General features: G+C 38.8%; 1 protein-coding gene across 1 annotated transcript; it reads right to left on the bottom strand.

Annotated features, from left to right (window-relative positions):
- Positions 1-5027: 5027 nt before the first annotated feature.
- LOC128565523 (olfactory receptor 56A4) lies at positions 5028-6568 on the bottom strand. The gene is made up of 2 exons (XM_053562029.1): positions 6542-6568; positions 5028-6074 (listed from the first exon to the last, which is right to left on the bottom strand). Exon 2 carries the CDS (start codon positions 5967-5969, stop codon positions 5028-5030), a length of 942 nt encoding a protein of 313 aa, XP_053418004.1. The 5' UTR covers positions 5970-6074; positions 6542-6568.
- Between the last annotated feature and the right edge of the window lie 8522 nt (positions 6569-15090).

The raw sequence follows: 15090 nt of genomic DNA, 5'->3' as shown, positions 1-15090 counted from the left end.
GCAATTGAATTATACAAAGTTAAATGATTATGTACATCAAAATGATGGATCTTCAAATTAGAGTCTATATAAAATGTGGAAGAACAAAACAGCTATACTAATTATACTAACAACTACATAAACAACTACACTAACAAAACAACAAAATTATAATAAAGCAAAATTAAATGAAAAAGGGTAAAGAGGTGAAACAGAAAAAAAAACTTTACTATATTTATGGGTATTTGGCTATTACACCTGTATAAACCACGAATACATCATTATTATTATAGAATTCCAATTAGCCAAATAACTAGATTTAGCCCATTCTGGGTATTAGTTCTAGGCTGACCTGACTTCACTGAGAAAACATCAAATTGTAAACTATGTTATTTATATAATCAGTAAATTCATTAAGATTCTGAAATGCAGAAATTTTAGGTATTTTTTAATATTTAAACCAGTGGTTTTTGTGACTAAATAAAACAAATTAAAAAAAGATGGCTTTCTTTTAAAAATAAAAATAAACCATAAAATTTACCTTAAAGGAAATCCATGATGCTCAATCTCTACATAGCACTGTATGCTACACATTGTTGTTTAAAAATATATATATTTAAGGGGTAGCACCTGTGGCTCAGTCGGTAGGGCGCCGGCCCCATATACCAAGGGTGGCGGGTTCAAACCCGGCCCCGGCCAAACTGCAACCAAAAAATAGCCGGGCATTGTGGCAGGCGCCTGTAGTCCCAGCTACTCGGGAGGCTGAGGCAGGAGAATTGCTTAAGCCCAGGAGTTGAAGGTTGCTGTGAGCTGTGTGAGGCCACGGCACTCTACCGAGGGCCATAAAGTGAGACTCTGTCTCTACAAAAAAAAAAAAAAAGATATATATTTAATATACATTTTAGAGTTTAATTTGTGAAGTACTTATCAATATTTAATTCTCATTTTCCAGTCATTAAAAAAGTGAATATTTGATACACTAAGTCTTGAAGGACCTGAGGGCTAATTAACATTCTTCTAGTTTTTCCAACAACATAATGTCTAGTAACATTTCATGTAAATTGCATGTACATTATGTTGTTCCAATGTTTTCCTACATGTACAAATATCCAGTTATCTAAATTACATGGAAATAAATCAATCTTCTTAATCCTGATTTTTTCCTTCAGTGTCTATGATTTAAGACTTATTCTTTTTTCAAATGGTAATATTTTTCACTTGGACTTCATTTTATGGACAACAAGAGCTGTCACTTAGAAAAAATGTAATTTAAAATTTAAATCAAGAAATGGCTTGTATCAATTAAGCTATAATTTTAATAGGCAAAAACTATGGTTTTATGCTTCAAGTCTAATTGTGCTATCAAGAGGCACTTCTCTAAAAGTCAAGGCTGATCTTTATGTGAATAAAAATACATAGACATATACATATATGCACAGAACAATATCACAGAAAGAAACATTTCTTTAGTTACCTATTTAATAAATATTTATCAAGCATCTACTTGGTATGACGCATTGTGGTTGCCTAAAAATATAATAATGAACAAGCCAGATTCAGTTCCTGTCCTTCTAGAATAAAATGGGTTCAGACAATGTTATTGTTTCCAAGTAAATTTCAAAGTGGAGTTTAGTTATGTACAGTCTCCAAGTGGTTCAGTCGTCTCTTTCCATTCTGGATTTTCCTCTCCGACACTCTCCCCACAAAACCTAGATTATCTTGTAATCCTCAGATTTCTGGAAGAACTCCCAATGAAAAATAAGCTTGTACTTGAACTTGACAAGAAATGACCCAATAGTAATCACATAAGAACTTTTCATCCAGAGAAATTGCCTCGCTTGCTGAAGCATACACACATGTTCACCTTATTGTAGTAGAATGTCCCAAATTCTCAGCACTGTCCCAAAGGCCAGAAGTAGACTTATGGTTTTCCTAGATGACCTGTGCTGTGTCTGTTCCCCACAAGGTCCTGCAGCGAACCCTTTCTCATTGGTCTGATTTTGTCAACAATTGAAACCATTCCTTGCCTTCAATTTTTCCTAATGCTTCAGGGTTTAGAGTTTAGTGGAGTGTTACAGACAGTTAAGGGTACCTAGAGAAAATTTTAATATGAGGAAGGAATTACAGTATGTCCCGACCCGCGGGACAGCAACGGGGGCCCGCAGGAACCACCTAAAGGAGAAAAACAAACAAGGGGCGCGAGAAAGGGAGACAAGACAGTTTTCTGATCAAGTCTCCAACTTTATTGAAAAAACTTGTGCCTTATAAGCATTACGGGGAAGGTGGGTGGGTCTTGTTGGGAGGTTCAGAGGAGTTGTTAACTGGGGATTGGCTAGAGTAAGTAAGATGGGGCATAAGGTGATTGGTTGGCTAGTTGTCAGGTAAAGTTACTGGGAAAAGGTAAAACTGTTTTTTACTTGAAGAGGAAGTAAGGCCGAGCTGTACCTTATATGGCTTCCGACACAGTATCTGATAAATTAGTGAAGTGGAAGAAACAAAGAAGAAGGAGAGGAAGGAGATGGGGAGGAGAATGAAAAGGTGTCAGGAGGAAGAAAGGAAGGAAGAAGAGAAAAAGAAATTGTTATTAATATTTCCTACAACTGGGAAGTTTATGAATTATATTCCTCTATTGTCTGATCCATGCGCCACATAACTGAGGCTTCTCTTTCTTTTTTATTTTTTTATTAATTTTCTCTATATATACACATGGGTTTATTTGGTTTCCACTTTTTGCCTTCACAAAATTAAAGAATCTTAAAATTTAATAACAATAACAATGTTTAAAATAAGGACTAGAAACAAAAATCTCGTAAAAAAAAAAACCTCGTAAAGAATGAATGAAAAGAAATACATTCGGAAAAGAAATCAGATGATTGCTGCAACGAAATATTGAGCAATAATAATAATCTTTGTACTTCTATGTACTGCCTTGTCAAGCATCTGCAGGGCTGTAAATTCAGAAGACAATGCGCCAAAACAGCTGCTTGACTTGATGGAAGCAGATTGCTATTTCATGATTCTTTCATCAGGACCTGTGATGCTCCCTAAACATACCAGATGGTACCGTGTAGAGAATTTTGAGGGGCTAGTGGCACCAGGATTGGGCCTTAAAAGATGTGAGCACTGGGTGGTAACATAGCCACACATCACTGACAGCTGTGCTTCTGCATTTCAGAAGAGATGTGGAAAGCCTAATGGCATATCAGACTACACTGGATAACAGGGAAAACAGTGTGCTTATGGAAATAATAATGATAGCGCTTTTAAAGTGTATTAATATAATTTGTATATAGTTAAAGTACTTTACAAAAACATTTATGATTGTTTTATTCATTCTTCAAAACAACAATAAGAAATAAGATTATTATCCACTATTGTCAAGGTAATGAAACCAAGGATCCACAAGTTTAGCCAAAGTTCACACAATTTGAATAGACAAGTTTCTAAGAATTAGATTCTGATTATCCAGACTATTCCAATCCTAGTGGTCTCTACTGTATAACATTTTTTGTATAGTGCAGGCTGAAAATAAAGCTCTGTGTTATAAGAACACATAACAGTGTAAGGTTTGATTGCTGTTCCCAGGAAGTTTTCAAAAAAGGGGACAAATAGGAGATGCAATTGTAAAATGTTCTGTCTTGTTCAACACATTTTTGTTGTAAATTTCTCTATATAAAGAAGAGTAGAAAAATCATGCAGAATTACAAAGATAAATAGGGGCTTCCCACTTGGATTTCCCTCCTCTGCTGCCAGAGGCTCTGTGCTCTCTCTTCTGTTCACCCTCTTTTGCTTATCATGCTTATCAATCTTTCTCCCATCAAAAACAATCTAGGCTGTCACTAAATAAATAAATTTAGCAAAAAGATAAGTAAAATTTTGTGTCAATCTATAAGAAGTGTATGTGTGTTAGAAGAAAAGACATACAGCTAGACAAAAGGCAAGAGAAATAATTCTAGTTGGGAGGATCAGGGAAGGAAGACCGACGCAAGATGGCACATGAATTAAACCTAGTAGGAAAGATGGGCCTTGGCCAATAGACACGAGTAAAACAAGGCTGATGGCTTAAGAATCAAATGATTAAAAAGAGATAGCAAAATAAGTAGAGGACATTTTCAGGAAATAGTTAGCAATACTTCGGGGCTACCATGGCAGAGAAAACAAAGTTTGAGATAACTTTAAAAGTATGTTAGGTCTGTAATAAAAAACCAGTGTGATGAAAATATGTCAAATTATATATAAAACCAGTGCATGATTGCATTAATGCACACAGCTGTGATTTAATTAAAAAAATGCTATCATGTATTTTAAAAAATTAAATACTGTAGAAATATTAAATTTTAATACCATTCATTGAAGATAAACTTCAATGCATAAGAAAGTAGCACATATCCCAACCTTTATAGAAATAAAAAATTTTAAAGGAATTAAAAGAACAGGAAATGCTGCAGCCAGAGGTTGGCCCAGAATGGAAGTCTTCACTTGTCTAGGAGGATCTGAGGAGCCAGTGGAAGGCACGTCTGCCACAGGAGTCACAGAAGTGAGCTGGGATTGGAAAAGCACTCGACTCCGAGAGCCAAAGTTCTGGAGTCAGCATCTTCAGTTCAGGTAATTCCTCATGGCACAAATGCCAGGAAGGGCTCTGTCTGGCTGAATCAAAGACAGACAAAGAACCTGTGTCATTTTCAAATCTGGAGCCAGGCAGATATTTTTAAGAGCTTTGGGTAAAGTTTTGTCATTAGTGGTCAAACACTCCCACTCCCATCCAGTTCCATCTGGCTAAGGCTCAGTAAAACCTTCAATTAATGGGTTAGATCTGGAAAAATTACCAAATAACCACACAAGCCAGGAAAGGAAGATTTTCTTTGAAGCAACAGGAAACAAAGATTAACAAATGAATATTTTCATTGTTACCTGAGGTATTGGAAAAAGAAAAATCAGAACTCATTCCAGGATCAAAAACTAAAATTTTCTTTCCAACATAAAAATAATTCCCTATGTCTCTATTTTTCATTAACAATTCCAAAGGTGAATCTAATCCATTTCACCTTTCACAGCCTTCTCAAGAGGTTCTGGATTCCCTGTTTGATCTCCTTGGTTCTCACACCATAAACAATGGGGTTCAGAGCTGGAGGGATGAGGTGGTGCAGGATATTGAGCAGGATGGGAACATCTGGGGGAATTCTCTTCCTGGCCAGGTTGGTGATCACCAGAACCAGCAGGACTGTGCTGAAGAAGAGGATGAGGATGAAGTGCGAAACACATGTGTTCAGGGCTTTGGCCACAGCACCCTCAGCCTTGATCCTTAGTACAACTTTCAAGATAAAAGAGTAAGAGAGAACAATAAGGATCAGGTCAGAGCCCAGCAGAGTCCAGCCTGCCACAAACTGATAGAGCCTGTTAACAGTGATGTCTTCACAAGAGAGTTTGGAAACAGACAGGTTAGTGCAGATGCAGTTGTTAATGATGTTCCCTGCACAGTAACTGAGTCGGGAAGAAAGGATGGGAACCGGAAGAGAAATAAGGGCATTCCGGGATATAACAAAGATGGCAGCCCTAACCACAAACCGCTCCGTGATGATGGATGGGTACCGCAGTGGGTGGCAGATGGCCACATAGCGGTCATAGGCCATGACCATGAATGTGCAGGACTCCATGGTCAGGAAACTGTTCATGATGAACATCTGGAGGAAGCAGGCAGAAAAACTGATAGACCTGAGGTCAAACCAGAAGATGGCCAGGACCTTGGGGATGACGGTGAGGCAGAGCACAATGTCCAGCAGGGAGAGGAGGCTGAGCAGATAGTACATGGGCTGGTGCAGAGCAGCCTCCAGCCAGATGGTGATCAGGAGGGTGGCGTTGGCCCCCATGGCCAGGATGAAGAGGAGACTGAGGGGCAGGGACAGCCAGTGCTGCCAACTCTGGAAGTTGGGGAAGCAGATGAGGAGGAATTCAGAGATGGGGACAGTGGAGTGGTTGCTGTGTGATGCCATGTAGAATCCTGATGAATCTGGAAATCCAGAGTACCTTAAAAAGTAGAAGAGAAGTATATCAACATAGAAAATATATGTCCTAAATGTAGTAGAGTTTGGGTTTCCCTGGAGCAGTTAAGTTGTTCCAATCAAGTTTTTAAATCACCATCACCATTATCACTGACATTTAACCAAGCATGTTATATTCATTATTTCATTTCATTTTTCAACAAATATTAAAAGATAATTAATATCATCATCCTAATTTTACAGGTAGTGAAAAGGAGATAAAGAGGAGCTAAATGGTTTGATCAAGATAGCAGAGCCATGGCATGGGGAGGCCAGGACTATCAAAGAGGAGTCTGATTAGAGTCTCTGTTTTTAGCCACTACACCATGGAGCCTCTGCAAGCACAATTACTTAACTGAGCACTTCCTTCTGCAGTGTTTAGAAGCAATAACTACATCAGGCAGGCCCCAGAAAAGCCCAGCCCTCTAGTCCTTAAAACTGAACAGAGCTTCACCTCAGAATTCTTTTATTCCTTAAGGAATATGGAATAGGAGGTAGAGTAGCTTTCAACCCCATCTAAGAGCACTAATTCCTTCCTGCCCCAAAGAAGATTTCACCTGAAAGACATAGTTTCCATAATTCTCTTTCTGAATTATTTGCTGTTGTTTTTCTTTGTGAGGGCTGGAAAGTGTTGTCTTTGGTCTGATTCCTTTGGAAGGAACTGTGCATGTCCTGTTTTGGTGACAGAAACAATCAGAACTAAGGAGTACAACAAGAGGGGTAGGAAAATATGGTAGGTGCTATGAATTTTTCAAATAAAAAGCATCTTTGGAGTGAGGGAAGAGATACAAAAGAAGGCTATATTTTGAAACATAAAAATAGAAGTATTAAGTTAGCTAGGGCAGAAAGTTGAAAGAGGCCTTGAGGTTTCAGGAATGCCAAGTGTTTGGCCAGATTGAGCAGGGTGGCTGTTTTCATTTCACCCATGTGCTTTTTTGACCTGTGCTGCTCTGAAAGGAAATAGGGATAGCCTGCTGTAGTCAGGCTGTTAGATGAACCACTATTATCATGGGGCTTTGATGGGTGTACTATTAATCCTGCTTTCTTACTCTAAGGAAGCCTAGTCTCAGTTTACTGTGAGGGAGACAGTGGGTCAGGAGAGCTCCTCAACCTTTCTAGAGGCCACTTTGTTCTCTGTTCTCTGGCTGAATCCTCTTTGGGGGACTCCCCCAAATGGTTCTGTATCTCTGAATCCACACCAAGCCCATACCTGCTTTTAGCTAAGTGATCACTCTTTATACCACAAGCTATGTCTTTACTTCACTATGGACATGAAGGAATGGATTGAAGAGAAATTTCAAAATAAATATCAGTAAGTAGTACATGTAGGGGATAAGTAAAGAAAGGCAGAGCCTACCTCAACAGCTCATAATGCATGGCAGAAACCAACTCTGAACTGGACACCGTTCAAGTGCAGGGCATGCTCACACACACACACACACACTCACAATTCCAGTGTCCAATCTGTAGTTTGTGGGCCACCTGATGATTCTGTGAGGCTATTAGATCCTAAGTTATTTTAGGGAAGTGGGTAGAGAGTAAAGTGTCAGGAGATAATGATTAAAAGTAAGCATTGACATTCTTGGAAGGACCTTTAGAGGTCTGTCTGTACCCATTATCATGTACACTGTAGAGAACCACAGAATATTTGAAAAAAAAAGTGATGCAGTAGATAATGTCTTAATCTATTTAGGCTGCTACAACAAAATACCATAAACCGGGTGATAATAAACAAAAGGCCTTTATTTCTCACAGCTCTGAAGGCTAAGAAGTCAAAGTTCAAGGTGCCAGGAGATTCAGAGTCCAGCAATGGCCTACTGCCTGGTTCATAAATGAGGTCTCACATGGTGGAAGGGGCTAGCTAGTTTTCTGCAGTCTATTCTATAAGGACACTAACTCCAATTATAAGCCCTCATGACCTAACTTAACCACCTTCCAAAGGTATCACCCCCTAATACTTTCACCTGGAGGATTAGGATTTCAACCTATGAATTTTGAGAGGACCTGAACATTCAGGCCATAGCAGATGGGTGAAAGGGGAATCATAAAAAGTAGGGAGGTGTTTTTTCGGTTTGTTTGGTTTTTGACCATCCTGAGTAGTTCAAATGAAAAATGATTGAAATCTGAACAGAAATAGTAGCCATGAAATGGACAAGAACAGACAATTTTCAGGGATGGAGAAAATTTAATGTAAGAAAGGCTCAAGGTGCAGAGAAAAACTGGAGTCAAAAATACCTTCAAAAATTGTTTACCTAAAGTATCTCAAAAATGGAAGAAAAAGTATCCAATGTACTCAGCACTACTATGAAACTAATTTATGGCTTTGACATGAAAGCTATAACCCAGTTATAACCTAAGAATAGGGGGAAGGGGGAAAGGGAGGGGAGGGAGGGGGGAGATAGGCGGAGGGAGGGTGATTGGCAGGATTACACCTGCAGTGCATTTTACAAGGGTATATGTGAAACTTAGTAAATGTAGAATGTAAATGTCTAAACACAATAACTAAGAAAGTGCCAGGAAGGCTATGTTAATCAGTGTGATGAAAATGTGTCAAACGGTCTATAAAACCAGTGTATGGTGCCCCATGATCGCATTAATGTACACAGTTATGATTTTGATTAAAAAAAAATTGTTTACCTAAAACAGAGAAAACGTCCTTCCCAAACTTCCTATGGAACTGATAGATTCTTCTGGGTAATAATGTACTTTCAGCTTTGTTTTATATTCCTTTTTCAATTCCTTAATAGCTGGGGACACTTTTTTTTCTCTCTCTCCATATTCTCCTTAGTGAAACTGGAGGCCTCCTAATCTGAGAAATGAGGAATCATTGGCCATCTAGGGTGTTGCTTTCATCTTCAATTCTCTGACTCCATCAGTTCCTACTCATAGATTGATATACACAAAGGGGTGTTCATAGTGGTTCTTTGTTCTAGGTATCAGTGAACAAAACACGGTCATTGACAATGCATTATTGATAGTCTAGAAGATAGAACAAGTCTTAAATGACCCAAAGTGATGGTGGAAGATTCAAGCCCAGCTATGATTGCCTAGAAGGAGCAGTCATCTTGGGTTATAGCTGAATTTAGACTAGGGAAAAAGGAAGATTCTGACACAACCAGGTGGAAACCTTTTGGCCTCATAGTCATGACAAAAGTAGGAGTCAAGCCTATGGAAGTTCTGGGTCTATAAGTCACAAAATGATTTAGCCTCACCTCTGTGCTAGGATCTAAGTACCTCAGCAGGACTGGCACCCACAAACCAGGAATTACTGAAAGAGCTCTATCTCCATTTCATACCAGGCTCCTGAATTTCCCCTCCATTCCTCAGTATCTTCTTCCTCATAATTTTCCTGGCCCCATCTTAAGACTCACCAGCTTCAGAAGGATGTACTGCAGCTGTGTCTGGTTGAATACAGCACCTAAACCTCTGCAGGAGTTGTGGAGGCTGATTTTATGAACCTGGGCTCCTCTATAATCCTTCTCTCCCCACTGCTCACAAGAGTTAGTGTTCTTGTTATGCACCTGGAGCCAAGAGCCCTGCAGTCCATTTCCCAAGAGAGCATATCATAGAAGGTGCAAGGGTAGAAGAGACCAAAGGCACTTGGGGAGTCTAAATACTGAAAAAGACCTTGTGCTAGTGAAATAAGCCAAACACAGAAAAAATACATATATTATCATACTTTATGTGTGAAATCTGAAAAAGTCAAATCATAGAAGTAGAGAGTAGAATGGTGGTTATGAAGGAGCAGGAAGATAAATGGAGAGATATTGCTTAAAGTGTACAAAATTTCAGTTATAAAGGATGAGTAAGTTCTAGAGATCTAATGTGCAGCATGGGAATCATAGTTAATAATATTGCATTATATGCTTGAAATTTCGAAGACAGCAGATCTTAAATGTTCTCACCACAAAAAAAATATGGTAACTTTGAAAAGAGATGGATATATTAATTAGCTTGGCTCTAGTATTGTGTTTGGTTCACTATGTACATACATGGATGTTAAAACATAAGTTGTACATATTAAATATATACATATACGGTACATCACAGAATCATTTCTGCCACTTTGGGGGGGAGACCAAAATTTAGTACATAATTACACCAAGGATTTACTAGTAACAACAGTAATAAATCTTCTTTGATAGATCAATGTATTATATTATTCTAATTATTATTATTCCATTATTTCATTTCATCCTTATAACCACCTCATGAGATACATGTTATTAAAGTCCACGCTTACTGAAGAGAAATAAAAATAATGCATATTGAGACTTTAATTGTGCTGTGAATGTAATCTTGTCTGGAAATAGAGTCTTTACAGATATAACCAAGTTAAGAGTCACCAGGAAAATATTAGTAAACTTTCATTTCAACCACATCCCAAGAACATATGCCAAAATCCCAGCTAAAAATGTTTATATGGGAGAAAGATTATTAGACTCTGCGTTGCTTTGACTTTTATTTCCTCAGGTCAGAAAATCACCATTATTTTTTTCCTTTTCATACTGAAATAGATTGGCAAAGTCTTCAGAGCAAAAGCAGCATTAAATCTGGGGTTTCTTTCTCTCAGATTTTACCTTCTCTTAGATTTTTATTTTTCCATCTTAACTCTCCAGTATTTTAAAAAAAGTGTTCATATTTTATAATTCAAGAAACTGTTATAATGACAATTTAGCTGTGTAAATAAATAGAGTACTGACAAGTATTTTATATATATTATATAAATTGAATTATACAATTCAAAAATATTTGAATCCGATTCAAATTCAATATATTCAATTTGATATATTTGAACTATTAACATATTGTACATTATATATTTCTACAGTCTTCTGAGATCTGCTGTTGTTAAGAAGCATATTTTCTGTTAAATTGCTATTCCTTTGTAGGTAATGTATTATCTGTGGGGCTGTGGAATTTTGTGTCTAGATTTATTTTAAAAATTATTGTGCTTATAATTTAGCTCTCTGAATGTTAAGATAATTCAGCCATTCTGCCTTTGAATATTTCTACTCTTTGCTATGTTCTATATTCCTTTATGCAAATCCAGTTAGATGTACACTGGACCTTCTTTTTTAATTATGATTTTGCCTTTATTTTATGTTCTATTCCCTTTTGAATTATACCAGTTTTAGATTTTGCTCTTCAACTTTAGTTTAATGTTACTAATTCTTAACTCAGCTATGTGAATATTTTATAATCTGGTATTCTTTTTTTATGGTCAGTAACTTTTTCTTACATTTAGATTTTCTAGAGGGTATAATTGCTGTTTTTTGTTTTTAAATATGCCTGGTTTTCCAATAAGTTAAGGCTTCTGACTTATGCTTTTTTATTCCATTTTCAATTTGTTTAACCATTTTAAATATAGCTAACTTATAACTTGTACCTACCTGATAATCCCATTTTTCAAATTTGTGATATTGAATTCTGCTGAATCTTATTCCTGCTGACTTTGTAATTTTGGATTGTGAGCTCATGATCAACAAAGCCATTTCTCTTAGACATCTTAAAATTACCCTATACACTGCTATGGTTTGTGACCCCTACAAAATTCATGTTGAAACTTAACCCTTAATATGATAGTATTGAGAGGTATGGTGTTTGGGAGGTGTGGCTTTTTGGGAGGCAATGCCCTCATGAATGGAAAAGTGCTCTTATACAAGGTAAGAATTAAGTTTGCAAACTCATCTTAGAAAATTGCTACATACCTCATTGCTAAATATCATCATAGTCATCTTTGAGGTACTCTCTTTGGCAAGCTATGCACAAATGCCAGTGCCTAATCTACTCTTCAAAGCAACTTTGGAATTATTTTTTTGGAATGACCATCAGAGCTGCCATCATACAAGGTCTGACAATTAAGTTTATGAACTCATCCTAGAAAAAGTTCTATATACATCACTGCTAAATATCACCAAGGTCACCAGGTAGCTAAGTATTGTGAAGCATGATACTGGTATGAAGGTAGATATACAGAACAACAGAACCGAACAGAGAACACAGAAATAAAACTACATAGCTATGACCACCTGATTTTCAACAAAGTAGATGAAAACACACACCAAAGAAATAACACTTTTCCAGACATAGGGGTTTACTCCTTTATCCTCCAGGACCTGGAGTGGACCTAGAGGTGCTCGGTTTGGACATCCCCTGCCCACTAATAATCCCCAGAGATGTCTTCTAGTGAGACAGGCACACAGCTATGTCCTGTTCCCCCAAGACTTAATGATGTTGCTTGGGGGTAGAGAGTGGAGGATTGAGAGCTAAACATCAGAAGCAGAAGGGCCTACATGAGCAAAATTGATAAGAGAGTGCACTGTAGGTCCAAGCCACAGCAAACTGGTGAAGCACCATCCCCCACAAAAACAAAACAGTCTTTGGACCAGGGTAGTTTCACCATTGGGGTGGTCCCCAGCCTGGGGCACCTCTTCTGGCAAGCATGGCAAATGTGGGTAACTATTTACAACCGGACTTCATAAGAAGTCTCTTGTGAAAAGGAAAGAGTGAGGGGGACAAAAGTCACCCTGATAGCCAATTAGTGAATTTCAGATGGCCTCTTCCTCATAAGCAGAATTTCCAGTTTGGTGAGGCAACATCAACCCTCTTCCCAGAAGCCTTCCCTAGCAGACTGGTAGCTGACCTGTGATCCTTGCTAGGATAGTTTCAGGACTTATGTCTACACATCCTTAAGGCAAGCTCACCTGACCTAGCCCTGCCCAGATTTCCCTCTCACCCACCTCTGCTGTACTGGAGATCAAGCAATCCTCTGCTTGCTGGAATAGTTCCAGAACTTATGTCTACACATCTTTAAGGCAAGCTTGCCTGACCTAGCCTTGTCCAGGCTTCCCTCTCACCCACCTCTGCTGTACTGAAGATCAAGCAATCCTCTGCGAGCTTTAGGGCCTACCCACTGACTGAGGCATTTAAGCACTTCTTTTGATAGGCTAAGGCTCAAAAGAACAGGCACTAAAGAACAATTCTGTGGTTGACATTTTCCTCCAAATACCAAATTCTGACAGGGTAAATAATTGTATAGTCCATTACACATCCACTGACTCAATCAAACAAGGCATTGCTGATTCTTACTCACAAGCACCACCCAGCATCTCAGATATTAAGGTGGGGTTCTCCATACAATTCACACAGCTGGAAGGAGGGGAAAGAAATAAAATATAATCATCTCAAGGGGGTCCTGCTTTGTAGGAGAGGAAGAAAAGTTGCAGGTGGCTCAAGTGGTGAGAGGTCTTCCTCCACCACTACAGACCTCTGGGATGATAGGCAAACCACTCAGCATCTGTGCAGAGACATTGCACCAGAAAGCAGGCACTGCAGAGATGTGGGGGGTGGTTAGACCCAACACTATTGTGATTGCCCTGGTGCATGGTGTCAGCTCTGCTTGGGCCTCAGCAGTAGCCTTTACATCATTCATCACCTCCCAGGTTGTGAAGAGAAAAACATAGAACAAATGCTCCCCTACATTGTGTCCTGAGACTGGGTGCTGAGCATCCATTTAATCCTGCATGGGCTTTTAGCATGGGAGATCCTCAGCCACCACAGGCACTATCTGGGAAGCCTTAAGCAACTGCTTCAGCAGAACCTAGAAAGGTTGGGGAAGAACATCAGCTGACCAGCAGTTCCAGCCCACCTCTGTGGTCCCTCAGCCACTGAAACAAACCCTGCCTGCACAGCTGGGCAATTACAGTCTCTTCACTGGAAGACATCCCTCCATTGATACAGCTATGACTCCATAATACCCAGATACAACTCTGAAGGTCTTGCTCTACCCGAGCCCAAAGATGTACTTCTGTAGCTGCAGGGCCTCCATCAGGCCTACCACACTACCCCCAAGATTCCAGAGTTAAGCTTAAGACCCAAGACAATACACCTGAGTCTCTACCACTGCTCATGAACTGGTGGATCCTCCCCAAGGAGGAATTCACCAGCCATGAGCAACACTATTCCTTGGCCTGCTCAGGCAAATCCCTACAGCCCAGTCATCCACACATACTGCCTAAATAGACTCATCTAGCTACCACTGTCACCTCCGCTAGGTGATTCTAGACAGAGCAATACCCCACAACAGCCATGGTAGATAAGGTTGCATTCAGCCCCCAACTTGAACTTTCAATAACAAGCTGGGTATCAACCCTCCACCCAACACAAAGACCATCAAGCACTGACTTGAACTAAGACAACCGGAGGAGAATGGGTCTGGAGGCTGTCAGTGCACCTGCTCCTCCTCTGATGAGTCAACTTTCCAGAGAAGATCCTCAAAGCTCCATCTTGGGTATTCCTCTTACCCTAACTAAACAAGAGAGTTCCCAGAAAAAAAGGAAATAGTACCTTCAATCTATTAACCCACAGCTGAGAGAAGAGGAGCCAGATGAAATGAAAACAGAAAAAGAACCCTGGCAACATGAAAAAATAAAATAATACTACCAAAATATCACACTAGAGCTGTAGTAGTGGAGACCATTTGCTGAAGTGGACAGAAATGGAATTCAGAATATGGATGGAAACAAGATGAATGGAATTGAAGAGAAAGTTGAAAACCAACAAAAATAAATTCCCAAAACATTTAATAAATTAATGAACAGTCACTAATTAGCTAAACAATGTAAGAAAGGACATAATAGAAATTAAAGAAACAAAGAATCATTTAGGGACAGCAGAAAGGATTGGCAACAGATTAAAACCAGGATAAGAATTTCAGAGCTGAAAGAGGTTTTTGAGCTAACCCAGTCATTTAAAGAGGCAGAGAAAAGAACAAAAATGGCAGAGCAATCACTTAGAGAGATACTGGAATAAGATACTTATGAATTATAAGTATCTCTGATGGAAAATAAGAAAGAGCTAAAAGCATGAGGAATCTATTCAAGGGAATTATTGAGGGAAACTTCCCTGGAATCACTAGACGTTTCTACGTACAGATACAAGATGGTCATCAAACTCCAGGAAGATTCACAGTGAACAAGACTTCTCCAACACACATAGTAATAAACCTGGCCAGAGTCAAAATAGAGTAGAAAATTTGACAAGCAGAGAGATATGCACAACAACTGACCCA

The sequence above is a fragment of the Nycticebus coucang genome, chromosome 14 (assembly GCF_027406575.1).
Source record: "Nycticebus coucang isolate mNycCou1 chromosome 14, mNycCou1.pri, whole genome shotgun sequence".
Taxonomy (NCBI): domain Eukaryota; kingdom Metazoa; phylum Chordata; class Mammalia; order Primates; family Lorisidae; genus Nycticebus; species Nycticebus coucang.
This window is presented reverse-complemented; position numbering and strand designations above follow the sequence as displayed.

Coding starts and splice junctions, on each gene's coding strand:
- LOC128565523 (XM_053562029.1), bottom strand. CDS start 5,969: ATGGCATCACACAGCAACCACTCCACTGTCCCCATCTCTGAATTCCTC.